This window comes from Trichechus manatus, unplaced genomic scaffold (genome assembly GCF_000243295.1).
Source record: "Trichechus manatus latirostris isolate Lorelei unplaced genomic scaffold, TriManLat1.0 scaffold00163, whole genome shotgun sequence".
NCBI classification, from domain to species: domain Eukaryota; kingdom Metazoa; phylum Chordata; class Mammalia; order Sirenia; family Trichechidae; genus Trichechus; species Trichechus manatus.
Genome location: NW_004444099.1, coordinates 2918813 through 2945259, shown reverse-complemented (window position 1 = coordinate 2945259; position 26447 = coordinate 2918813). Strand labels below are relative to the sequence as shown.

Below are 26447 nucleotides of genomic sequence, written 5' to 3'. Positions count from 1 at the left end.
AATCTTTTCTGGTGCATGAAAACCAGCTAATGTGTGCTTGATTCAACGGCTTTCTCCCTAAGTACTATCAATAAACTGAGCCCCAGAGACAACGGATGGAAATAGAATAGCAAACCTTGGGACTTAAAAGATGTCCCTGTAATGTTTTCGCTTTACTAATTTAACAGAAGACACCTATTGTCTTGACCATTAATTAACTGTATCCAATACAGACATCAAATTTTAGGAGAATAAATATATAACATGCATAATCTTGATCATTCTTTGTAAAGAAAGGATGAGGTTCTTACATAACAATCCATAAGGTTTTTCCTTCAGACTAAAACTATTAAAAAAGAAATCACCCTATAAAGATCTGCAGTTTATGAAGTAGTGAAAATGGTTGGATGGCTATTGCAGTGGACTAGAATTAGGAAACGTGAATATTAATTCTGAATCTGCTACTAGCTCTGAATGACCTTGAATGATATATGCAACATTCTGTGTATCAGAAAACAGAAGAATAAATGTAATTCCATCTCTCATCTTTTCTTCCTTTGGAACAAACAACTGTATGTAATTGAATAAAAGCAGAACTGCGTATGTAGTGGATAAAATACAACATCTCTTTGGGTTGGTTTGAACTTCAGTGTAGCACACTGTCTTATAAATTCAACATTTTTTGTACCTATGCAATGAATTTTTAAATACAGTCTAAAATGCTTTGAGATCTTCAGAAATGGCTTTATAAGTCTCATAAATAATCATTTTACTTGACTGGTAAAATAAGAAACAGGATGCCATCTAAGGAAGACATGAATATTTTAGTATGGCAGTGTTTAGTCCACTTACCCTTAAAAGAATGATTCAGTCAAAACTCTTTCAAGACAGTTGGATTAATTACTGAAAATGGAAGGAACAGATCTTCTCCCAATCAAGTGATTAATATATTTCATTTAACAAAGGTACTGAACTGAATCTTTTGCTCATAGAACCACTCGTCTAGAAGCTTAGCACCTCCCATTAGAGCCAGTCAGCCCATCACCAATTACAATCTTCCTTAGACTATATCTAAATCATCCCAGATGCATACATACTTTATTTTTAAAGGTCTTCAGTAAAATATATTTTACAACTTCCACTTTAGTGCTAACCTCAGTGGGAAGTTAATTCTACCTTATTCTGTCCTTACAGATAAGCAACTCCCAGTGCAATATTATTGCATATGCCCTTCTCCTAACTGTTCCATAACATTCTCCTTGCTTAAGTCTTTACATGGTTGAAGATTATTACTGGAATTCATCACCTTCCTCTTCTCGGTATGTTATCGTACAACAACAACAACCCAGCACTGTTCAGTTTTGTTTTGCTAAGTGTTGTTTTCACAGGAGACCTACATTTTTGTCTTGTGTCCTCAGAGTTCTTGAGGTCCAGGGAAAGCCTGATTATTTTCTACATGGTCAGTCATTACCCATCTGGTATTTTATTTCTCAATTTGAGGGTATTAACCTGCAGACATTCACACTAAATAAATTTCCTGTCATTTATTTCTATTTTTCTTCATTGATAAGGGATCATTTTAGATTCAGTATCTATCCTACAAGGTATTATGTACCGCTCTGGCCTTGGAGTTATCTAAACTAAGTAACTTACTCCGATCAGTAAAAGAAAAGAACACTTTTGTGCACAGACTACTAACCACTAGCCTACTCGTCTAAAAATATTTAATCCTAAATGTTCAGAGCAGTGATAGACCCTCTGGGAAGTACAAAAATCTATAGAGTATATATCCTATGTAACTTACAAACCATTTGGGAAGATGACTTAGGGGAATAACACAAAACATTATAATAGCTACCACTTACATTAACCACATGCCAGGCACTGTGCTAAGTACTTTATATACTGATTCCTTTATATACTTTAAAGTACTTAAAAATATGTGTGTGTGTGCGTGTGTGTGCGTGTGTGTGCGTGTGTGTGTGTGTGTGTGTTCTTGAGGTCCAGGGAAAGCCTAGGATTATTTTATACACAGTCATTCATTACCCATCTGGTATTTTATTTTTTAATTTGAAGGTGTTAACCTGCAGACACTCACACTAAGTAAGCATATATATATATACATATACACATACACACATATATATTACTGTTTTCTCAAAACAAGCTCTAAATTAGGTGTTATTTTTCTAGTGTTTTAAAAGAAGAAACTGGAGCACCCAAGTCAATACCAGTAGTCTAACCAGGTTTGGCTGACTATAGAGCCCATACTTCTAACTGATGCACTACAGGGGTCCTCAGTGAGTGTATAATCAATCAAGTGTATGACACAGATAAAAGCTAAAAATGTCAAAGAACAACCTACAGACTGGGGAAAACATCTTCGAGAATGGCATAGTTAATAAAGATCTAATCTCTAAAACATATAGAAAATTTCAACAACTCAACAACAAAAAGACAAACAACCCAATTAAAAAATGAGCAAAGGACATTAACAGACACTTCACCAAAGAGGACATTCAAGCAGCCAACAAACATGAAAATATGTTTGCAATCATTAGCCATTAGAGAGACACAAATCAAAACTACAATGAGATATCATCTCACCTCCACTAAAATAGCGCTGATCAAAAAAATAGAAAACAATAAATGCTGATAAGGATGTGGAGAGACTGGAACACTTACACACTGCTTGTGAGAATGTAAAATGGTGCAGCCACTACAGAAAACGGTATGATACTTCTTCAAAAAACTAGAAACAGAAATACCTTACAATCCAGTAATCCTACTCCTAGATATATATCCAAGAGACCTAACAGAAGTGAAACGAACAGACGTTATGCACACCTATGTTCGTTGCAACATTATTCACAATAGCAAAAAGATGGAAATAACCTAAGTGCTCATCAATGGATGAATGGATAAACAAAATGTGGTGCATAGATACAATGGAATACTGCGCAGCCATAAAGAATAATGATGAGTTTTCGAAACATAATACAGATGAATCTGGAGGATATTATGCTGAGTGAAGTAAGTCAATCACAAAAGGACAAATACTGTATGATCCCACTTTTATAAAAACACAAGAATAGGTATACATACAGAAATCAACATTCACTGTTGGTTACCAAGGAAGTGACGGGAAGGGAGGGTGAATCACTCTCTAGATAGTAGACACTTGTTATTTTTGGTGATGATAAAGGTAATACCAAATGTTAATGAATTGTGCACAACTTGACCAAGGCAAATGATGTCACTAAAAGGTACACAAGAAAAAGTGACATTTCTGGTAAATGCTATAACATACACAATTTTGCAATGACAGCAACAACCACCAAAAATATGTGTGTGGTTACATAGGTAAATACATATGCGTATATGCATATAGATAGGTAAATGTGTGTATATACGTGTGTATGTGTGTGTGTGTGTGTATCTATAGGCATATGTATATATAGGTATGTGTGTCCTGCATATATACTCATATATAAAATAAAGCACATAAAAGCCACAGCTACAGATACTTCTTAGACATAATCAAACACCTTGTGGGATTAGTTTTCTGGGTTTGAAGCCTTACGATCATAGTCTTGTTGGACAACTCGGTCAACTGGCATGATACAGTTCATAAAGTTTATGTTCAACATCCGAGCTTAGTAAGTAGCATCTGGGGTCTTAAAAGCTTGCAAATGGCCGTCTAAGATACAACTATTGGTCTCTACTAATGTGGAGCAAAAGAGAAAAGAGGAAATCAACAACTCAGAGAAGAAACTTTTCTATAGGACTAATAGCCCAAGCAAACCACAGCCTCATCTACCCTGAGACCAGAAGAACTAGATGGCGCCCAGCTACCGCTACTAACCATTCTGATCAGGGACACAATAGATAGACCCTGATAGAATGGGAGAAAAATGTAGAACGATACTCAAATTCTTAAAAAGTCCAGATTTACTGGACTATCTAAGACCAGAGGAACCCTTGAGACTAAAATGTAACCAATGTCATTGAACAAGTTGTATAAAAAATGTTAAATGGGAACCTAATTTGCTGTGTAAACTTCACCGAAAACACAATAAAATATTATTTTAAAAAGTAAATAATTTCTTTAATGTCAAAGAAGAGGTTAATATATTGACAAAGGGTCAAGAGAGAGTGTCGTGAGGGAGGTTACACTTCAGTTTGGCTCTAAAGAATAATTAGTAGTTAAATAAGTAAATATAAAGAAGCTGAGCATTCTAAATACCAAGGTATATATAAACCTTGTGAAAAGGTCAGAAAGCAAGAACAGCATGCCATTATCAAGGAGACAAGGGAGAGATCTGGGATATATGATACGGTCCAAAGTGGAAGTGTGTCTGAAGTACAATACTTTAATTCTACATATTTTCACATCAACATGTAAACGTGCTTTAGTCTACACAACGTTCAACTCAATAATATCAACTTTAATTTATATCAAGGGACCTCAGAAGCCTCTGGAAAGGATATGTTTTATAATTCTATTATAAGTATTAAGGGTAGAAGAAGAAAGGAAGGAATTAGAGGCCAGATTATCAAACCTCATTTTATTTTATTATACAAAACCAAAGCCCCAAGGAAATCTCTTGATTTATAGCTTCTCAAATTACACAAATTTGTAATCTATTTAACAGCTGGAGCTTGCTATTACCATTCCTATGTAGCACCAAGACAAAGGATAAAAACCAAGCAGTCCAAGCAGATAAGCAGATAACACAACCTTGCTTGCTGAAGGTAAAGAAGATTTGAAGCACTTACTGATGAAGATCAAAGACTACATCCTTCAGTATGGATTACACTTTAACATAAAAGAAAATAAAAATCTTCACAACTGGGCCAATAAGCAACATCATGATAAACGGAGAAAAGAGCGAAGTTGTCAAGGACTTCATTTCACTTGTATCCACAATCAACGCCCATGGAAGCAGCAGTCAAGAAATCAAACAATGTATTGCATTGGGCAAATCTGCAGCAAAAGACCTCTTTAAAGTGTTAAAAAGCAAAGATGTCACCTTGAGGGCTAAGGTGCGCCTGACCCAAGCCAAGGTTTTTCAATCGTATCCTACGCATGCAAAAGCTGGACAACGAATAAGGAAGATGAAAGAAGAATTGATGCATTTCAAATATGGTGCTGGCGAAGAATATTGAATATACCATGGACTGACAGAAGAATGAACAAATCTGTCTTGGAAGAAGCACAGCCAGAAAGCTCCTTAGAAGCAAAGATGGCGAGACTTGTCTCACATACTTTGGACGTGTTATCATTCAAATTTACACTCCAACCACTAATGCCAAGATGAAGAAACTGAAGATTTACCAACTTCTGCAGTCTGAAATTGATCAAACATCAAACACACAATCAAGAAGAAGAAGGATCGGTAGTTGGAAAACATGGCCCTGGTGATAGAAACAACATTGGAGACTGCATGATTTCAAAGGGCAACTCAAGAAGACAAAGTAAAGTATTACAATGAAATGTGCAAAGACCTAGAGTTAGAAAAGCAAAAGGGAAGATCACGCTTGTTATTTCTCAAGCTGAAAGGATTAAAGAAAAATTCAGTGGCGCAGTGGTTAAGAACTTGGCTGCTAACCAAAAGGTTGGCAGTTCAAATCCCCCAGCTGCTCCTTGGAAGCCCTATGGGGCAGTTCTACTCTGTCCTATAGGGTTGTTATGAGTCGGAATCAAAATCAACTCAACAGCAATGGGTTTAGTTTTTGGTTTTGGTTATGGGGAAAATATTGCAAGATGCAGGAAGCACCAAAACAAGATGGAAGCAATACACAGAGTCACTATACCAAAAATAACTGGTCGACGTTCAGCCATTTCAGGAGGTAGCATATGATCAAGAACTGATGGTACTGAAGGAAGAAGTCCAAGCTGCACTGAAGGCGCTGGTGAAAAACAAGACTCCAGGAATCAATGGAATACCAACTGAGATGTTTCAACAAACGGATGCAGCTCTGGAGGTGCTCAGTTGTCTATGTCAAGAAATTTGGAAGACAGCTACCTGGCCAACTGACTGGAAGAGATCCATATTTGTGCCCATTCCAAAGAAAGTGATCCAACAGAATGCAGAAATTATCAAACAATATCATTAATATCACACACAAGTAAAATTTCTTAAAGATAATTCAAAAGTAGTTGCAGCAGTACATCGACAGGGAACTGCCAGAAATTCAAGCTGGATTCAGAAGAGGATGTGGAACGAGGGATATATGACTTCATCTGACTACATGAAGAAGAATGTGGCATCAGGATTGGAAGAAGACTCACTAACAACCTGCGATATGCAGATGACACAACCTTGCTTGCTGAAAGTGAAGACAACTTGAAGCACTTACTGATGAAGATGAAAGACTACAGCCTTCAGTATAGATTACATCTCAGTAAAAAGAAGAGATCCTCACAACTGGACCAATAAGCAACATCATGATAAATGGAGAAAAGACTGAAGTTGTCGAAGATTTCATTTTACTTGGATCCACGATCAACGCCCATGGAAGCAGCTGTCAGGAAACTAAACAACATATTGCACTGGGCAAATCTGCTGCAAAAGACCATCTTTAAAGTGTTGAAAAGCAAAGATGTCACTTTAAGAACTAAGGTGTACCTGACCCAAGCCATGATATTTTCAATAGTTTCATATGCATGCGAAAGTCAGACAATGAATAAGGAAGACTGAAGAAGAATTGATGGCTTTGAATTATGGTGCTGGTGAAGAATATTGAATATACCATGGACTGCCAGAAGAACAAACAAAACTATCTTGGAAGAAGTACAGCCAGAGTGTTCCCTGGAAGTAAGGACGGCAAGACTTTGTCTCATGTACTTTGGACAACTTATCAGGAGGGACCAGTCCCTGGAGAAAGACATCATGCTTGGTAAGGCAGAGGGTCAGGAAAAAAGAAGAACCCTCAAGGAGACGGACTGACACAGTGGCTGCAACAATGGGCTCAAGCATAACAACCGTTGTGAGGATGGCGCAGGACTGGGCAGTGTTACCTTCTGTTGTACACAGGGTTGCTACGGGCCAGAACTGACTAGATGGCACCGAACGACAACAACCAAGCAGATAAACTCCAAAACTGTATATTCAGGTAAGAGAACAGAAAGAGCCTCCAGATTCTCCAGTTAATCCTGCTTTGTCATCCATTTACTTCAGGCTGACTCATTCTGGTAAACCCACCAACTCATCCATCTCTCACAGACTCCTCTCACCTTTTCCAATCAAAGCTATTTTCAACATTAGTCTTTCTGACAGTGGAAAATGTAGAGATAACTGTGCCCTGACCTAAAATACAGCCTGAGGAAAGGCTGAGTTACAAACATTCACTCTCAAAAAGAAGGGGGGGGTGGGGAATAGGTAAGCTCATATCTGGGAAAGAAAGTACAATAAACCTCAAAGAAGAGAGGTGAAAAAATAGAGTCAAGCTCTCCAGGGATCTGTCTGGTACTGGAAAAGAAATCTCTCAAAAATTTTAAAAATATCAAAGAAAGGGACAGCAAAAAATAATGAATGAGTCAAAGAAAATAATCATAATCAATGCATTGCTGTTAGCTGCCATGGAGCCGGACTCCAACTCTTGACAACCCCGTGCATAATGAAACAAAATACTGCTGAGTCCTGCGCCATCCTCATAATCTGCTGCAGATAAGACTGTTGTGATCCACAGGCTTTTCGCTGGCTGATTTTTGGAAGTAGATCGCCAGGCATTTCTTCCTAGTCTATCTTAGTCTGGAAACTCCACTGAACCCTGTTCAGATTCATAACAACATGCAAGCCTCCACTGACAGACAGGTGGTGGTTGTCTATGAGGTGCATTACCCAGGAATCAAACCCAGGTCTCCCACACGGAAGGTGAAAATTCTACCACTGAACCACCAATGTCCCCACTGTTGTTGTTAGGTACTGTCAAGTGGATTTCAACTCATAGTGACCCCATGTGACAGCACAGAACTGCCCTATAGGGTTTTCTAGGCTGTGATCTTTATGGGAGCTGATCACCAGGTCTTTCTCCCACAGAGCCACGGGGTGGGTTCAAACACCAACCTTTCAGTTGGCAGCTGAGCGCTTAACCTTTGTGCCACCAAAGCTCCTTATGCCATTAGTCAATTTAAAAGAATTCAATTCACTGGACATCCGTAATTCAGAATAAGGTACCGTTGATGTTTTGTGTCCATTTTGACAAATGGAAAGAAGAATGAAACCCGTTAGGAGGAAGTGTAAATAATACATAGAGCCAGGAGCAACATGTCAATCTTTGGCACCCAGGAAGCCAAAGGGTCCATGCCAGTCTAAATTTTGAAAGTGTAGCAGACCTACTGATTTTAATAGCCTGTAATCTGAGGCCAAAACTTTTGGCATGCTTCCTTGTTCATAGCAATGACACCACCACCAAGTATTTATTGAGCATTTATCATATGCCAGATACTGTTGTGAGCACTGGAAAGGATACGGTGTTGAAAGTGATAGATGAGCCCTGTCCTTATGGGGCTAACGTCTGTCACAACAAGGAATGTTTAATACGGTTGGGCCCGTGAACAAACGATGACTAATTTTCTGGCACCAAGAATTCCACCTTATAAGGCAAAAGTCTCCTTGCTGAATTAGCAATTTTACAAAGTGACCTGAATCTTTTCCATTACGAGAAACATATTTCTAGTGTGAGTTTAATAGGTTTTGGAGGGCTTTCAGAAGGGCAGGATGGCAGATAGAAGACAAATCCCACGAAGTCAGGGAAGGGCTGATGTCCTGACCCTTTGAACCCTGCACTTCATCTGTGGCTTTGGGTAAAGTACTTGGTTCCTGTTACAAATTTATAGGAAGCTCTGCTGACTTTGGAAGCAAAACAATGACGTAAACAAAGTTTGTCTTTGCTATTCTCTGGCAACTCCCCCATTTACTATGCTTTCTTGCATTCCTCTCCCCCTTCCTGTTTTCAAATCTTTTAATTCTTCAATAATCAATATTTTAATTTACTAGACACATATAGTATAACACCAAGTGTAAGTTAGTTTCCCTCACTCCGTTCTCTTATCTTATCCCTAAAAGTTCCTTTCCCTCTTTTTCCATCCCTCTTTGGGCCCTAACTTTCTTTCGACGCTACCATCATTCTCTTTCTTACCACCTCCCTCCCATTCCCCTTCTGTCTATTCTGGGCAGAAAGAATGAAAGATTACTAGCTATAGGGATAGATGAAGCAGCATGAGTAAGACAAGGAGTTGACAGTATGCCATGTGCATGGGTAAGTCCCTGTCATTAAGGATTTGTCCCCTTGGGTTTAATACATTGCCTTCTGTGCATAACAACACTTAAGAGGTGGTGAAAATAAAGTTTTATACATTTTCTTAGTGTCTGAAGATATTCTTTCAAAATCGTTTTGTGTTTTTATATATATTGAAGAATCCACAGGAAAGAGAGAGGGAGAGAGGACTGGCCTTCTGGCTCTCACCAGCTGCCATGTTCAGATGTCTCCTAATTGCCCTCCCGCTGCCTTCCTAGAGCCCCTCGCTTCATTACCCCCAGCCTGGCTCCTTGCACGGATATTAAGAATATGACAGCTGGGAGGGATGGGAAATCCCAGGTTTGGAGTCAGTCTGATTTAGAGTTGAAGCCCAACTTCATGCCTTATTACCCCAATGACCTTAAGCCAGTTTTCTTTAATTCTCTTGTTTTCTCATCTGTACAATGAGGCTAGTAAAACCAGCCCCACCGTCTTGTTATAAGCATTTAATAAGCTAATGCATAAATGTATTAATCACACTGTGTGGCTTATTGTTGTTGTTGTTAGGTGCCTTCAAGTCGGTTCCAACTCATAGCGACCCTATGTAACACTGCCCGGTCTTGCACCATCCTCACAATTGTGATGCTTGAGCCATTGTTGCAGCCACTGTGTCAATCCATCTTGTTGAGGGTCTTCCTCTTTTTCACTGACCCTCTACTTTACCAAGCATGATGTGGCATATGCACAGGTTATCATTTAATAAATAGTATATATGATTTAAAGGAGCCTTGGTGGCACAGTAGTTAAAGTGCTCGGCTGTCAACCAGAAGGTCAGCAGTTTGAAACCACCAGCTGCTCCCCAGGAGAAAGATGTGGCAGTCTGCTTCAGTAAAGATTTACAGCCTGGAAACCCTCTGGGGTAGTTCTACTCTGTCCTACAGGGTCTCTGTGAGTCAGAACTGACTCAACAGTAGTGGGTTTTTGGTTTGGATATATGATTTATATATTCACACATACATGCATAGACATATATATGCCTAATGTGTCCATCTGTTTACCTCTCTGTCCTCAATGCCAGTCTCCCAGAGTTCTGCCCTTGAAGCATTTACATTCTTCCTAATTCATAATTAGCGAACATGTGATTCTCATCACTGAATATGTGCTAATGAGATTGGATAAGAGAAGAGGACAGTGACTACTGCCTGCCAACTTAAATAGCCCTCAGTGGTAAAATATGGCTCTTGGAAACAAAACTGTAGTAAAGATTGCATCGGCCAGAGCAGTGACTCACAGTGTGAATTTTAAGCAGCATTACCAGGGAGCTGACTGTAGCTCTCAGTAATACCGGCTGCCTTTGTCACCAATGTTAACACCTAGGCCAACACTAATTTTAAGAAAATAATAAAACTTAAATGGATATTGTGTCTTTTTTCACTATGAACTAAAGTATGTGCATGGATAGTATTTCATTTGCCCCAGAATGTTCTACAAAACAAATATAATTCCTAGGAAAACAGGATCATGGAGGGGGGATATGCTCATCTAGTGTCTGTGATAGAGCAAGATCCAGAATATTCTCTTCTTAGGCCAATATTTCTAGATCATACCATGTGTGGGAAGTCCTCCTCTGAAAACTCCCATGCAAAAGATGCAAAACTTGGGAATTGGGCCATGACAAGAAAGTCACATCCGTTGCCACACCAAAGAAAAGACTCTCTTAAGTAATGGACTCAGTGCCTGGCTGTGCACATCAGCCACTTAGTCATTCTTCTAGATGCTGTCCATCACTGAGCACATTCCCGAATTTCATGCAACCTAATTTAAACATCTAACTGGCTATTCTGATCGGAATAAACAGTTGATCAAAGCAAAAGCTTGACAACCCTGACACCTAGTGGCTGTGAAGAAACTGGAGCAAATCCAGCATGAGAAAAGGAGTATTTTGCAAACATAGAATTTAATGATCATGAATACTAGGTTTACAAAGTACTAATTTTAAAAAGCAACCCTATAAAAGTCTATTTGGGCTCTGGATTTATCTTGGGGTCTATACAGGGAGGCAAAAAGACTTACATTTGTAAGGTATATTTTCCTTCGACCTTCCACATTTAGCAAATGTTTACTAATTTTCAAAGATCGAACAAGAAAACTAATCTAATGATCAGTTCCATCGTGGCATTTTATCTTGACTCTTTTCCTTCATTTTTTTTTTTTTTATGTACACCCAAATCCTTCTCCTGATCTTTGTGTGATTTTTCTCCTCAAAGTGTCCCCCTGTCAAAAGCAAAAAAGCAATTTGGCCAAGCCATCCTAAAGGTTCCCTTTCTGCCACTGAAGTGTCCTAGTCAAAAGGGGAGGTGGACCTTTCACAAATCAGCAGGAGCTTTCTTTAAGAGAGACATAAGGACACAGGTGGAAAGCCCTGACGCGCACATCTGAAAACAAGGACTGCACTGAACGCTGCAGGAGGCTGTGTGAACACAGCAGGTCAGCACAGCACAACCTGTTTCTGCCCTAACTGTTAGCAGATAAGGCTCCCGAGACCCACCTGAACCTCTGACAGGCAGGGCGGCGGGAAGCCTACAGTGTTCACGTCCTCCACCAAAGGAAGCTCTGACTCCTACCTGCTGACGTTTGGAGGCTAAATAATCGAGGTTTTCCAGTTCCTTTCCAAGCTTCTGGTAGGTCTTCTGGAGGTCAGATTTGTTGGAAACATTCTTAAGAGACTCAAATGTCCTTTTAAACTGCAATTAAAAATGAAAGCAGATTAGGACAACCGCATAGATTTCTCAAATTCCCAGCTAGCTACACATAGAAATAATGGATACAGAGCCTCAGTTTCTCCCCTCGTAATATATAGCTAACAAATGCTAGCTAATTACCTTTCAATGAAATAATTAAGTACGATTATAAAGAATTAGCAACTGCATCCTAAGTACAACCAACATTATTATGTCAGTGAGAAGTGTGGTTAGCCCTCAGGCCAACAAAAGAACATACTCATTTTTTAAAAATACCTTCATGTTTTAGGATACACTGCTGCTTCTAAAGAAAAAAATATAGTGAATGTATACTTTCAGCAAAGGGTTTGGTTTTTTGGGTTTTTTGCAGGGTAAGTGATTGAAAATGTCAAGTAATGTCATTTGCAAGACATTTGCATTTGCTCTCTCTTTATGTCCCATATTTCCCATATTCTTACTGTATGCCATTAGACAGATTTCTACAGATAGAGACTTCACTATCTTAAATACACCAGAACGCCATTATTACTAGGATGCTATAAGACAAGCTAATAAGATTTTATAGAAGATAATTCAGTTTCCAGGGAAATGATTTGACCCTTACTATATCAAGCTCTATGCAATAAGTCATATTATAGTGGTGTTCTACTGAATTAAATCCTTGATTTCATGAAAGCAACATGCTTATCTCAATCCAAGGTGACAGAGGAAAAAGAAATGGGAAGTAATAATGCTAAGCTTCCACAGCAGGGCAGTAACTTAAATTTGATAAATAATGTTTTAGTACCCACTATGCCCTGGCAGCACAGTGGTTAAGAGCTAGGCTGCTACCTAAAAGGTCAGCAGTTCAAATCCACCAGCTGCTCCTTGGAAACCCTATGGGGCAGTTCTACTCTGTCCTATAGGGTCACTATGAGTCGGAATCAATTCAACAACAGCAATGGGTTTGGTTTTTATTTTTTTGGTTATGCACAAGGCAAGGAGTCCTTGAGTGGTAAAAAAACAGTCAAATGCTTGGTTACTAACTGAAAGGTTGATGGTTTGAACCTACTCAGGGTGCCTCAGAAGAAAGGCCTGGAGATCTGCTTCTGAAAGGTGGCAACCATGAAAAGCGTATGGAGCACAGTTCTACTCTTCAACACAAGGGGTCAGAATTGCCTTCACAGCAAATGGTATCCAGAATGAATAAAACATATTCCCTGCCCTAACGGAATTTACAGACTACTGGGGAAACTAGACATGGAACTCACGAACGGGCAGGAGGCTGACATTTACTGAGTGCCAGCTCGGTTCCAGGTACTCTATGCTTCCTGATTTAATCCTCACAAAAATCATGTGGGTTCTTCTCTTCTTATTCTACAGTGAGGAAACTAGGACTCGGAAAGTTTGATTGAACAAGGATTTTGACCCAGGTCTGTCTGACTACAATGTTCATGCTCTTTCTATTAATCTATCATGAACTCGAATTCATGCAAGGGGTTAAAAAAAAAAAAAAAGTTTGAAAAAGAGAGAAAAGTAACATTTGGTAAAAACACACAAAAAAGTAACTAAGAATGAGGGACTCATGCCACATAGAAGACATGAGGGAATCTGCGTTGGGCCCCAAAAGACAGGAAGAATTTTCAGAGCCTTAAATGGAAACCAATTCTACCTATCAGCTTAAACATAGCCACAGTCTGCTCATTTTCCTCCGCTTGTCGCATAGGAACAAGTTCCTTTCAACATAATTTTAGTGACTGTCACTATGAGTCAGAATCAACTCGATGGCAACAAGTTGGGTTTGGTTTTTATATTATTTATCATGCTGCATGTTCATTCCTGTGGTGTGCCCATTATTCGGTCCCTTCTTACTGTGTCCAAAAAAAAAACAGTGGTTAAGAGCTCGGCTGCTAACCAAAGATCGGCAGTTCAAATTCACGAGCTGCTCCTTGGAAACCCTATGGGGCAGTTAGTTCTACTCTGTCCTATACAGTCGCTATGAGTTGGAGGCAACTCGACAGCAAAGGGTTTGGTTTTTTGCTTCAAGGTTCTCAACAATTTAAGTAATTATCTCTATTCATTAATACAAGCCATTTTACCAATCAATCCCTTAAATTCTAAAGTATTCTTTATCCCCTACACTTTTTCTTCACTAAAAAATAGTAGCTCTAGGTCTTAAATATTTCTTCTTCGCGTTTATTTTTGTGAACTTTACATAGCTCCACATGGGAGCTTTAGGTAAAACATATCTGTAAAGCTTCAAAATAAGAAACACAAAAACTGTTACTTCCAAGTTTATCTACGGCCAAAAAAGAAAGGCAGAAAATGCAATAAAGACACATCACCACGAGATGTTCCACTAAAGGTCAGAGTTTGCATAATGTGGATGTTTTAGCTTGAACTTTCATTATCAGCACTTATAGCCTCTATTTATTCATAGTAAAGATCTCAAAGTACTGTAGAAGTCTGATTATTTCATTCAAGTGGATTTTTTTCACTTACAACAACCAATAACTGCCACAGAGAGGTCATAAGCAATCTGTAGTCTAACTTTGTTCTTGTTGTTATTAGCTGCTGTCAAGTATGCGAGCCTCCACTGATAGACGGTGGCTGGTGGCTGCGCATGACATGCACTGGTCTGGAATCAAATCTGGGTCTCCCTCATAGTAGGCAAGACTTCTATCACTGAACTACCACTAAACCACCACTGCTACCCACCCACTAAACACACACATACACAGTTAAGGGCATTGGGGAGTAAAAGCAGTAACTTTACTTTGCAGATGAAGCTGAAGTACAGAAGACAAAAATAAGACAATGGTTAAACAGAGGCCCAGATTTTACTTAAGGAAATTTGATGTAGACTTGGTTTGAGAATTTTTCTTTCCAGTTGGTCACCGCTTTTTGTCATTAAAATGAGTCTCTTGCGATTTTCTACATTAGTTCAGTGCATTGCAATTTCATCATATTTATTTCTCAAAATAAATGATCTTTTTAGCTGGCGATAAGATGGGAAAGAAAGCAATCAAATAAAGAGATTTTAATATTTTTGGATTTTACCTACTTAAAGTTTTGAGGGAGAATTTTAAATAAGACAAGAACCCTGAAATACTTTGTTGAATTTGAGTTGATCTTGCATTAATTTTTTTAACTTATTATGAACTGAATCAAACTCCTCCCTTCCCCCACAAAAAAAAGAAAAAGAAAAAAAACTTCACCAATAAATCAATCTGAACCAAAAGCAAACCTAGATATTTTCCAAAAATGATGAAACTGAAAAAATGGCCTCTGAACTAAGAAACAAATCCATATTCTGTCCTAATTGACTGCCTTATTGTATATCACAAGGCAGACAAGGCAGAAATGAGAAGATACAACCAATACCCCTAAGCCCAACCCTCACCATAAAAGTAACCATTGTGAACATCTTCATAGCGTTTTTTTCTCATCCAATTCCTTCTGTTGTGATTGTCATTAGCTGCCATTGAATTGGCCCCCAACTCACGGTGACCCAAGCCCAAAGAAATGGAACGCTGCTCATTCCTGTGCTATCTCCATGATCCGTTGCAGATCAGAATGTTGTGATCTTTAGGAAAGAATAATAATAATACCAGCCCACCAAACAAGACAACAAAATCACTCACCTCCCATTAAAATAACTGAAAATCTGTTTTTCAGGAAAGAGAAGTATAAATAAGGCAGCAGGGAAAATGTCTGGTTTGACTCAGCTTTTGCTCTTCCCAAATACTTTTTTTTTCTCCTCCTCTTTCCTGACCACATATTTTCAAATAAATCTAAGCCAATGTTCTATACAAATTACACATGATGAAAACTGTAGATTCATAGCATAATTTGAACAGGAGAACAAGAAGGAATTGGCAGACTCAGCAGGAAAGGATGCAGCAGGGCTCTGGCCAGCAAAGCATCTCTGCCCCTCACTGCCTGTGCCCAGCTTCCTTTTGTAGTCAGATCGAAAGGTTCAAACAACTCCACAGCTCAAGCAGCTTACTCACCCCCATAATGAAAAAATATCAAGTAGCATGGCTCCAGAAGAGCCAGCTCAACAGTTGTCATCTTTTCTTATTTTATATTTAGTGCATTTGTGGTGCTGAGTGCCACTTGTCACACAAAAAGAATCCCGGACTCACAGTGTTTTGTGTACAAAATGTATCCAGTAAGTACCTGATGGAAAGCACTGGATCACTAAGTGTGATTTTAAACCAAAACCAAAACTCACTGCCATCAAGTCGATTCCGACTCATAGCGACCCTATACGACAGAGTAGAACTGCCCCATAGGGTTTCCCAGGCTGTAATCTTTACTGAAGCAGACTCCCACGTCTTTCTCCCGGCGAGTGGCTGGTGGGTTCAAACTGCCAACCTTTCGGTCAGCAGCTGAGCACTTAACCACTGCACCACCAGGCCTCCTGAAGTGTGATCTTAGTGTCCCTAAAATGCAAGTTTGAAACAATACCAAAAGATTCTAGAGACAAAAGCTGAAAGAACGAGCAGTCAAAAGAACAATGCATCAATGCTCTATAAATATTAATGTTTACAGTAAAAAGAAATTGTTTTAAGCATAAGAAATGGCTAATCTAACTTAAATATGGCGACCACAGAGCAACAGAAAATTAAGCATTATGGAGGAAAAAAAATATTTCATTTCTCTAAACTTAATCCATTGACTTTCACACATATTTTCCAAATGAACTTACAAGATGATAATACCACTCATTAAAAGGAAGTTTACCGCTGAAGCAGAAAATTAAAATATACACACATATCTCAAATGGTTTTTCTGCTGTAAGGAATGATTACAGAAGTTAAGAACATAGGACAAAATTGGGTTCAAGATCTAAAACAAATAGTCCTATATAGTTGAAAGCACACCGATCTTGAAGTCTGGATTCAAGTCCTTGCTATGTCATTTGTTAACTGCATAACTTTAGACAAGTCACCACTATTCCAATCCTCAATTCTGTTATCTACAAAATGCAAAACATTGTCCTTGTCTACTTACTTTATAAAGTTGTTGTGAAATTAGTTGAGAAAAAAATGAAAGATATTCATTCAACAAACATTTATCCAGGTTCTGGCAATATGCCTGGAGCCCTGGAGGCACAGTGGTTAAGAACTGGGCTGTTCACCAAAAGGTCGGTAGTTTGAATCCACCAGCTCCTTGGAAACCCTATGGGGCAGTTCTACTTTGCCCTACAGGGTCTTTATGAGTTGGAATCCACTTGATGGCAACAAATTTTTTTGGCAATACACCAGACCTGAAAGAAACAGCGAGGAAAACTAGAGAAACAGTCCCTGCCCCAAGACAGGCTACCATCTAGATTTGCAGATTTACCAGTACCAGATGCCATTGAGTTGACTGCGATTCATGGCGACCCCATGTATGTCAGAGTAGAACTGTGCTCCATAGGGTTTTCAATGCTGATTTTTTGAAAGTAGATCTCCAGGCCTTTACTACTTTATAAATTAAAAGTTCCATAAAACTGTAAGACACCATTGTCATTAAACTTATAACACCTTTCAGTGGCCGATAAGTATTCAATAAGTTCAATAACTGCGTACTGGCTATCATCTCTGTGCAAGACACTTGAGCTAGACACTCTAAGACATAGAGACATTTATTTAGATATTTTAACCTTTAAAAATTCTTTCCTGTTGTTACTCCTATCAGCAAATCTGGGAGGAAACAGGGAACGACAACAAATGGGAATGAGATCCAAAGGGTGGGGATGATGGAAATGTTCTAAAATTAGATTATGATGATGACTGCACAACTCTGTAAATTATTAAAAATCACTGAATTGTACACTTTGAGTTGATTTTATGGTATATAAATTATACTTCAATAAAGCTCTTTTTAAAAAGTCCTCTCATAACCGTTTTTAATGAGAAAGTACAGGCATCAAAAGACTGAGTGAATAGAAACTATGTAATTCATTTCTTCTGAGCCAAACCTGAACACAAACTTATTTACTGATTCTTCATTCAGTGAGCCTTCCACTGAACCACACTGCCTCAAAGATGTTAGTTCACACTGTAAATTTTCCCTAAGTGATGTCATACAAACCTGTTCTTCATTCTAATGCTGACTTCCTGAAGCTTTCTAAATCTATCTCTTGCCTTACTTGCTCTCCTGAGCTCAACACATATTTTTTAGTATCTACTATCTCTCAAACCAAAAAACCAACCAAACCCACTGCCACGGAGTTGACTCATAGTGACCCCATAGGGTTTCCAAGGCTGTAAATCTTTACAGAAACACACTGTCACATCTGTCTCCCACGGAGCTGCTGGTGGTTTTGAACCTCGGACCTTACTCTCTCTCATATGTCCCTCAATCTGATGCGTCTAAAACCCATAAACTGCCTTTCCTCTATGTAAGTGGCAACTCAACATCGTCAATACCCAACCAGAACCCTGGAGGTCCTCTTAATGTTCCCCTTTTCCTCAGAATGAACTCCAATCACTTTCCAAATCGTAGAGTGTTCCTCCTTCATTTCTCTCATTCATTCCCCACCCCAGGCCCCTCATTTCACAACCAGATGGCTGCATCAGCCTCTTCTTCACTGGCCTCTCTACCTCCACTCTGCCCTCCTACTCCTCGCCGATGGCTGCCAGAGTAATGATCCTAAAGTGCAAAACTGCTTACATCATTTCCCTGCTTAAGATTCTTTCATGGTTCCCCCTTAGCTTTCAGACTACAATTCAATTTTTTAACTTAAAACATAGGCTCCTCATGAGCAGATTTATGTCTGCCTCTCCAGCTTCCACTCCTGTTCCTCCTCCACCATCACCCTTCATCTCAAACATTCAGAAGTATTACAGGTCTTTGAACATGTCATACTGTTCCCTCCAGTTAAAACGTCTTCTGCTCCACCACCTTCTCTGTCTAGTTAACGCTTTCTTCAAACCCAGCCAGGCATCACTTATTCAAAAACTCTCCTTTGATACACTTTCCACCATGCTCCATAACACTTTGTGCCAACTTCTAACATAGTAGCTTGTCTTACTGTTAATTTACTTCTTGTCTAGTCCATAAACTCCAGGAGAACAAGCCCACGGTGCCTGAATCCTTTGCATACAGTATAATGACCGACACACAGCAGGAACACAAAAAATAACTGTCTGCTGGATGAATGGATGTATGAATTAATCAAATCAGAGCTAACTGGAATGATGTTGGTCCCTTTAAAAAATAATAAACATATTTAAATTTCCTTCTTCCTTCAAGTTTTCATTATAAATTGAGCACAAATCCAGCAAGTGCGCCCTATGTGTCTCCATTGCTTCTATCTCCTGTTCCATCTTGCATACCCAGTTTGGGGGCTCACTTTTGTTTTTAAGCTTTATATGTCTTTGCATATTTTGTCTAAGGTCTTCTGTAGAATATAGACAGCTGCCAATGGCTCTTAATTATACAGTAATTTCTCCACTTATAGATTGCTCACATTTTTAATAATAAAAAGTTTTGGAAAGTCTTTTTGCTGGTACACACTTGCTTTTTAACAATAGGGGGTGGCCTCAAAAAAGTCTCAGCTATGAATATGGTGATATATGGTTTTCTGTCAATATTATAAAAAATATTCATAATCATTCAATTTATGAATGCTTTATAACAATTTATGTAGCAAATGTTAAATATGTATTTGACATAAGGAGTTATTAAATACAGAACCCATTTCCTATAATGACACTGGTCTGTTAAAAAGTAAGTATGATGAGTGAAAAAAGTTGGAAATGTTTGTTCAACACAGGGTCAAACATACTTCACTTCATTTTTAGGAAAAAGTACAGCATTGCATGCAAGGGCCAGAAAGTGGTAGCAAGGTATCATAGTGGGGAAAGATGGGGTGGGGGAAGGAGGGAAGGTGGAAGAGAACTTACATTTATTTATCATCTACTAGTTACCAGGAATAAAAGAGCCCTAGTGGCACAATGGTTAAGCCCCTCCGCTGCTAACCAAAAGGCTGGCAGCCTGAACTCACCCAGAGGGAAAGAAGATTACAGCCTAGGAAACCCTATGGGGCGGTTGTACTGTGTCATATAGGGTCGCTATGAGCCAGAACCAACTTGGCTGCACATAAAAATAACAATAGTTACCAGGAAATTTATATACTACCTCATTTAATCTCCACAAGACCTTTCAACATGTTCAGAGTAGGTTTTATTAACCCTAGAGCTCAGACAAAGAAACCATGGCCCACAGATTTTTAACTTTCCCAAAGTCACCCAGTTAATAGATGACTGAGCTAGGAGTCAAACAAAGTCTCCCTGCTGCCAAAAGCCATGTTCTCCCCCATATTGTTCTGACCCCTAGAAAAAGCAGGAGACACCCAAGCCAATTTTCTCTCAAATAAAATTAACCCTTATAAAATTCAGATGCCAATAAAATAGGATGTGGAATTCTGAGAAGTATCAATTGTTCAGAGAAGGCTGAAAAATTTGAGATAAATTTTGTAACATAAATTCCCACAGAAAATTATGAGCAATGGTGGCAATAAAACCAAATTGCCTTTTCTCACTTTTTTCTCTGCTCTCCCTTAGAGTTGGACATGCTGCCCCCAGAAGAAAACATGCATTTCCTAAAGGAACTAGATACCTTTAAAACTGCCAAGTCAGGAATCGTGAATGCATTTAATCATACAGTAACTCTGTGCTGTTGGGCTGTACCTATCCCACTGAGAGTTGCTTGGTGACCCATGTTTGCACTAGTTGATGGTCTCAGTCTATGTCCTGGTAAATGCTCTGTCATAATTGCATCTCTAGAGGCAGTCTCAGTGAAAAGATAAGGAAACATAAAGAGATCAGGAAATGTGTAGATCCAGACTATTAATCAAAAGGAGACTAATATCTCACTTACCTGACATCTAAAAGGAAATATACCTTAATAAGTATAAAAAGAAATTCTGTTATTTGGAAAAAGTCATCATAAAGGAGAAAAGGGTAAGGCACCAAAGGCAACATTGTGGTAGCAGAGGAATTCTTCGGTGCGGTGCAGAGGTTTGCATGAAATATAAAGATAAGATGAGAAGGAAGGACAGACCTTTGTACACTGTATTTCAAACAAGGGCAAGAAATAAAAAGGTAGCCCACTTCTCCGGAAAGCAAATTGTGTGTCCCAAAAAAAGAAATTTGTATCTTCAAACTGGATGCCCTCTCACCTCAAAAAAAACTATAATTAATTATTATACAGTATGATATACATGTGTAAGTATACACATATATATGCATATATACCGGGTGTACACATATATGTGTATACATGTATATATGTGTATGTGTGTGTTCATATATATGTGTGTGTATATATGTATGTATACACACACACACACACACACACACACACACACACACACACACACGGGGTTTCTATGAGTCGGAATTGACTCCACAGCACCCAACAACAACATTTAAGTATATCTGAAGTAATTTAAGGTGGATAGTGATCGTCAAAGACTAGCATAAATTAGCAGAAGCGAAGTGGGGTGGTGAGTCGTAGCAACTCTTTACTGCATTTAAATGAACAGGAATTTAGGGGTGTGAGGGAGACCAAAGGAGAATAGATAGGGAGAAGGGAGATGAGACAGCAATGAGGTAAAGTGGCTAAAAGATTGTTAAGATTTCTAATATGTATTCAAATTGAAGCTGCTTATAATATACTGCTATAATATAAAACCCCCTCCATTCCATCTCCCCAGAGTTTCTGTAAGATTTGCCATATACAAAGATATGCCTTGTCTGGAAGAATTGAGGTGTGTCTGTGAGTGTGTGTGTGTGTGTGTATGTGTGTGTGTGTGCGTGTGCGTGTGTGTGTGTGTTAAATCAAGGGGGAAAGGCCAACTTCTAATTTGGATGAACGTAATGTAGAATAGGGATAAAAAGACAATCCATAAACTAGAGCAATTCAGTGGAAGTAAAAGCTTGGAGCCAGAGGTGACCCAGAGAATATGAGCCCTCAGGGAATTTGCAGAAACCTTGGGGAGAACATTATAGCTGACAGAACATGGAATAAGGGTTCAAGCCAATTATGTCTAGATCTTAAGGGCAAGGAGATCCCAGCAGAACACTAGTTTACAACCATAAGTAAGTGAATCGTGAGTAATTGGAAAATGAAGTACAAAAAAAAGAAAAGAAAAAGAAAAGCAAATAAGCAATGGTCACCTAGAGCTCTCATACGTTTATTAAGAGTAAGTCATGCCAATCTAACCTCATTTCCTTTATAACTGGGGTTACTAGACTGATAAATTCACGATGCCACAGACAATATATCTTGATTTCAGGAAAGCCTTTGAGAAAATGCTTGAGGGTGAAATAAAGAAACATGGTTTAAATATTAGCCCAACAAAGCATGCATGAGCTCACTTCAGTAACTTACTCAAAGTGTGCTGGTATTTGATTGGTATTATCTGAAAAGAAGATATGATACTGTTTCACATGTTACTGAACATTTTTACATCAATGATTTTGATTAAGAAATTTGAAAATGACACTAGGTTAGAAGGGGAAGACAAAACCAAGAGTCAAAAAGATCTGCATGAACTGTAACCAAAAAAAGCCAGAATTAAGATAAAGTTCAGTGAGTATAAATGTAACATTTGCATGTAAAATAATAAAACTAGTATCAGATGAAAAAGGCCTGGATTAAGAGTAGTTTGAAATCAGAGACTTGGAGGTTTTAGTGATCACAAAATCAATATGAATCAATAGAACAACAATGCTACCATAACAGGTTAGATAATGTTAGACATCAAATCAGGGAGATAATTGTCTGATTATACTACCCAATGTTCACATCAGAGAGTTTTGTTTTGATTCCAAGATGCCACATTTTATGGGAGTTACCTACAATCTAGAATACACATAGAAAAGGATTTACAGAGATGATTTAGGGACTTCTGTTTCTTGTGATGGAGTCATAGTGGCGCAGTGGATAAGAGCTCAGGCTGCTAACCAAAAGGTCAGCAGTTCAAATACACCAGCCGCTCCTTGGAAACCCTATGAGACAGTTCTACTCTGTCCTACAGGGTCACTATGAGTCCGAAACAACTTAATGGCAATGGGTTTTGGTATTTCTTGTGATAGCAAATTAGCAATTCAATCCAATCTTTGTGATGAAGAAAACAAACAATGCTTGATGAAATATAAAAATACGTCATCTTAAAAACATGAAAGAGCTAATAAAAGAGTAAGGACTTTCCTGAAAAGAGCTGCAGGAGAGACGATGTTCAGCACACAATCAGAAATGATCATTCACATGAGAACAAGACACAATGAGTGAAAACCGACAAAAAGCAGAAGCAGACACCCAGAGTCCAGAACAGGAGTTTTCAAACTCTGACCATGAAAGAACTTTGTTCACCATGTTCAAGCAGATCAAAGTCAAGATCAAAAATTTCAGCAGGAAACTAAAAGCCATACAAAGTGACATAGCCAACTTAAAAAGACAGAGAAATTCTAGAGTATTCAGAGTTGTCATGCAAGGAATGGTTAAGGGTCAAGGAATGTTTAACCTAGATAAGGGAAGACATAGGGAAGTCCTAAGAGTAATAATCAGTTTTTGAAAGAAAAAGGAAAAATGCCTTCTACTATTGCTTTGATTCTACGTTGCTCCAGAAAACAAACCTGGAAGCAATGGATGGGAATAGTAGGGAGGCAGCTTTAAGCTCAGTTTGAGGAAAATGTCTCCAACAATCAGAATTGTCCAAAATAGGGTTCACTGTCTCACAGAACTGATTCATTGTTAGCAATCATGTATATTGTAAGACAGCTGTATATATTGCACATGGTAGAAGAAAGTCTATCTACTTCAGGTAAAATATTAGATTATGAGGACACTGACTTTTCTCCACCATGATTCTTTTGATTCCAAGTAGAAATTTAATATAACCATAAACATTACAAAAAAAATATCTAAAGCAATACTTCCCAAGATACACTCTGAGAAAGTTCCAGGCTATCATAGAAGAGTTCTAGGGTTAAAAAAATTTTTTAAAAAAATAGAAAACTCTGGATTAAGCAAAGTGAAGATTTCTCTGCTGAAATATTTCTTACCTACTTTAACGTGCTAATCTGCATCAAAAATATTCAAGGAGAACAACCCAAGTGTCCTTTAACAGATGAATGGATACACAAAATGTGGTATATACATACAATAGAATATTATTTGGCCATAAATGGAAACGAAGTTCTAATATGCTACAATATGGATGGGCCTTAGAAACATTATGCTGAGTGAAATAAACACAAAAGGACAAATGTTGTAAGATTTCACTTATCTGAAATACCTAGAATATGCAAATGCATAGAGACAAAAGTTTATTAGTGGTTACTAGGGGCCTGGGGGAGGAGGAAATGAGAAATTATTACTTAAGGGTACCGAGTTTTGGTTTAGGGTGATGAAAAACATTTGGAAATGTACAGCGGTGATGGTTTCACAACATGGTTTATGTAATTAATGTTACTGAAATGTACATTAAAAACGGTTAAAATGGCAAATGTTTTGTTATGTATATTTTGCCAGAATACATTTTTTAGCTATTCAAAGGGAACTTCTGTGTTCAGCACTGACCTCTCAAAACAATATTTTTCATGATGCATACTTATAAGACAGGTTCTGCAGAATACTGTTGAGAAAATGTTAGAGTAAATAATTCTTAATGATTTCAAAAAAATTATTTTGTCTTCATTCTATGTGAATTGAAAAGAATTGAGCTGATAAAATTCAAATACAAACTTTTCATAAGGATGAAAGAATGAAAAATTATCACAATTTACCACAAAAGGTCTTCCTTTCTCTTTTGTAAGATGTCATTTTCTTTTTCATTGACGACGTATCGTTGTTGTACTGTACATACTTCGTAAATAGTTTAAAAATCTAGCCCAAGATCAGACTCTGACAAAGGCATCGACAAGTTTGAGATAGTTCGGTACTGATATTTAATAATCTACTGTAGGCCTGTGAACTTATCTAAACACTTCTAAAAGCTATTTGTAGTAAAAGTTGTTCTCACCCTTGGAGTACTAAATTTCAAAAGTTGTGTGTGTGTGTGTGTTTTTTCCTATTGCCTTGAGCAAGTTACTTAAATTCAATGCACCTCAATTATCCCATCTGTAAAATAGGAATGATAATTATAAGGTTGTGAGGATTGAATTAAAGGAGCTAATTTCATCAGCAAAGTGCCTGGCACATTACAAAAAAAAATAAATACTAACTATATTTTTAATTGCAAAACGTGTTACTTTGTTTTTGTCTGACCTACACTTAACCTCCTGCTTCAGTTGAATGAATATGTGTGAATTACCTACCACTGTGCCTAGCACTTAACTGGCACCAATTGAAATGGCAGTGAAGGTGGTTGTGGTCTTTATAAACAAATACCTCTTTATTGATTGTGAAGCTGGCAATTTTTACCTTACAAAAGCCCTCATTATGTTTTATCTCAACAAATCTACAGTCTGAACATAGGAAATAGTGGGTCATTAGAACTAGGAATTACTTGGCACTTAGTCTTTCATAACTATTCCTTGTTTCCAGCATTTATTAGTGTCTGTGTTCACACATAAGGAAAACATATCTCAGAAATGTTTAGGAATTTGTCTAAGGTTATAGAACAAACCAATAACCAAGTAACAGCAAGAACTGTCGTTCGACTATCTCACCTACAAACCTACTAGTAGATAGCTGGTGATGAGAACTAATCTCTTTCCTAAAAAGCTACTTAAGCAAAACAAAAGGAAAAAAGTGTTAAATTGGTTTTTTTACACTAAAAAGCTATCAAAAGAAGAGAATATAAAAGTACAAAGGGAGGGTCACTCTTCTTTAGTATTAAAATAAGCAATAGTGAGTAAGATAAAGATGGAAAGATAGGTTTAGCTTAGCAATTAGAGAAAATGATTTTGACAAGAAGGTCATTTGTTTAATGGAGTAGTAATATTACAATCAACAGGCGCCTTAAAGAAAACACAGATGTATTTATGGACAGAAGTATAAGGGTTCTACTTAAAGCAGGAGATAAAGCAGACATTCCAAGATGTTCTTTGCAAACTTAATGACTCGGTCAAACTAAATAAATTAAGTAAAAAAAAAGCTTCAATAAAATTCTCTTTCTATTCAAACTGTGCTACATGGATTTGTCTAACAAAACAAAGCAAGCAGGATATCTTACTGCCTTCGTTATCTCCTAGTTAACATATACTCTTTACTCATATTAAATCCATTCATACATTTTTCATAATGGATTACTATAGATATCACAGACCACCTACAAACACACTGTTTATCTTGGATCAAAAGGAGCTGGCAAAATAGTAATCCTTTACAAACTGGGATAAACTTCCAAATGTCTTAAGCTTTAAAGATTCACTTTCTCAAATCATTCATAATTTGGAGGAGAAATACAAGAAAGTGCAAAGAAAGATGATAAACAATTTATGTATATCTTATAGCCATAAGAAATTATAATCACATAGGGCATAATAACTTAAA

At 37.9% G+C, this 26447-nt stretch overlaps 1 protein-coding gene across 1 annotated transcript in view; it reads right to left on the bottom strand.

The window, feature by feature from the left end:
* Positions 1 to 26447, bottom strand: part of CTNNA3 (catenin alpha 3) — a 1802815-nt gene that overhangs the window by 1702050 nt on the left and 74318 nt on the right. Inside the window, exon 4 of the mRNA XM_004386410.1 lies at positions 11850 to 11969. Within this exon, the coding sequence (XP_004386467.1) occupies positions 11850 to 11969 (120 nt within the window). The remainder of the gene's footprint in view (positions 1 to 11849; positions 11970 to 26447) is intronic.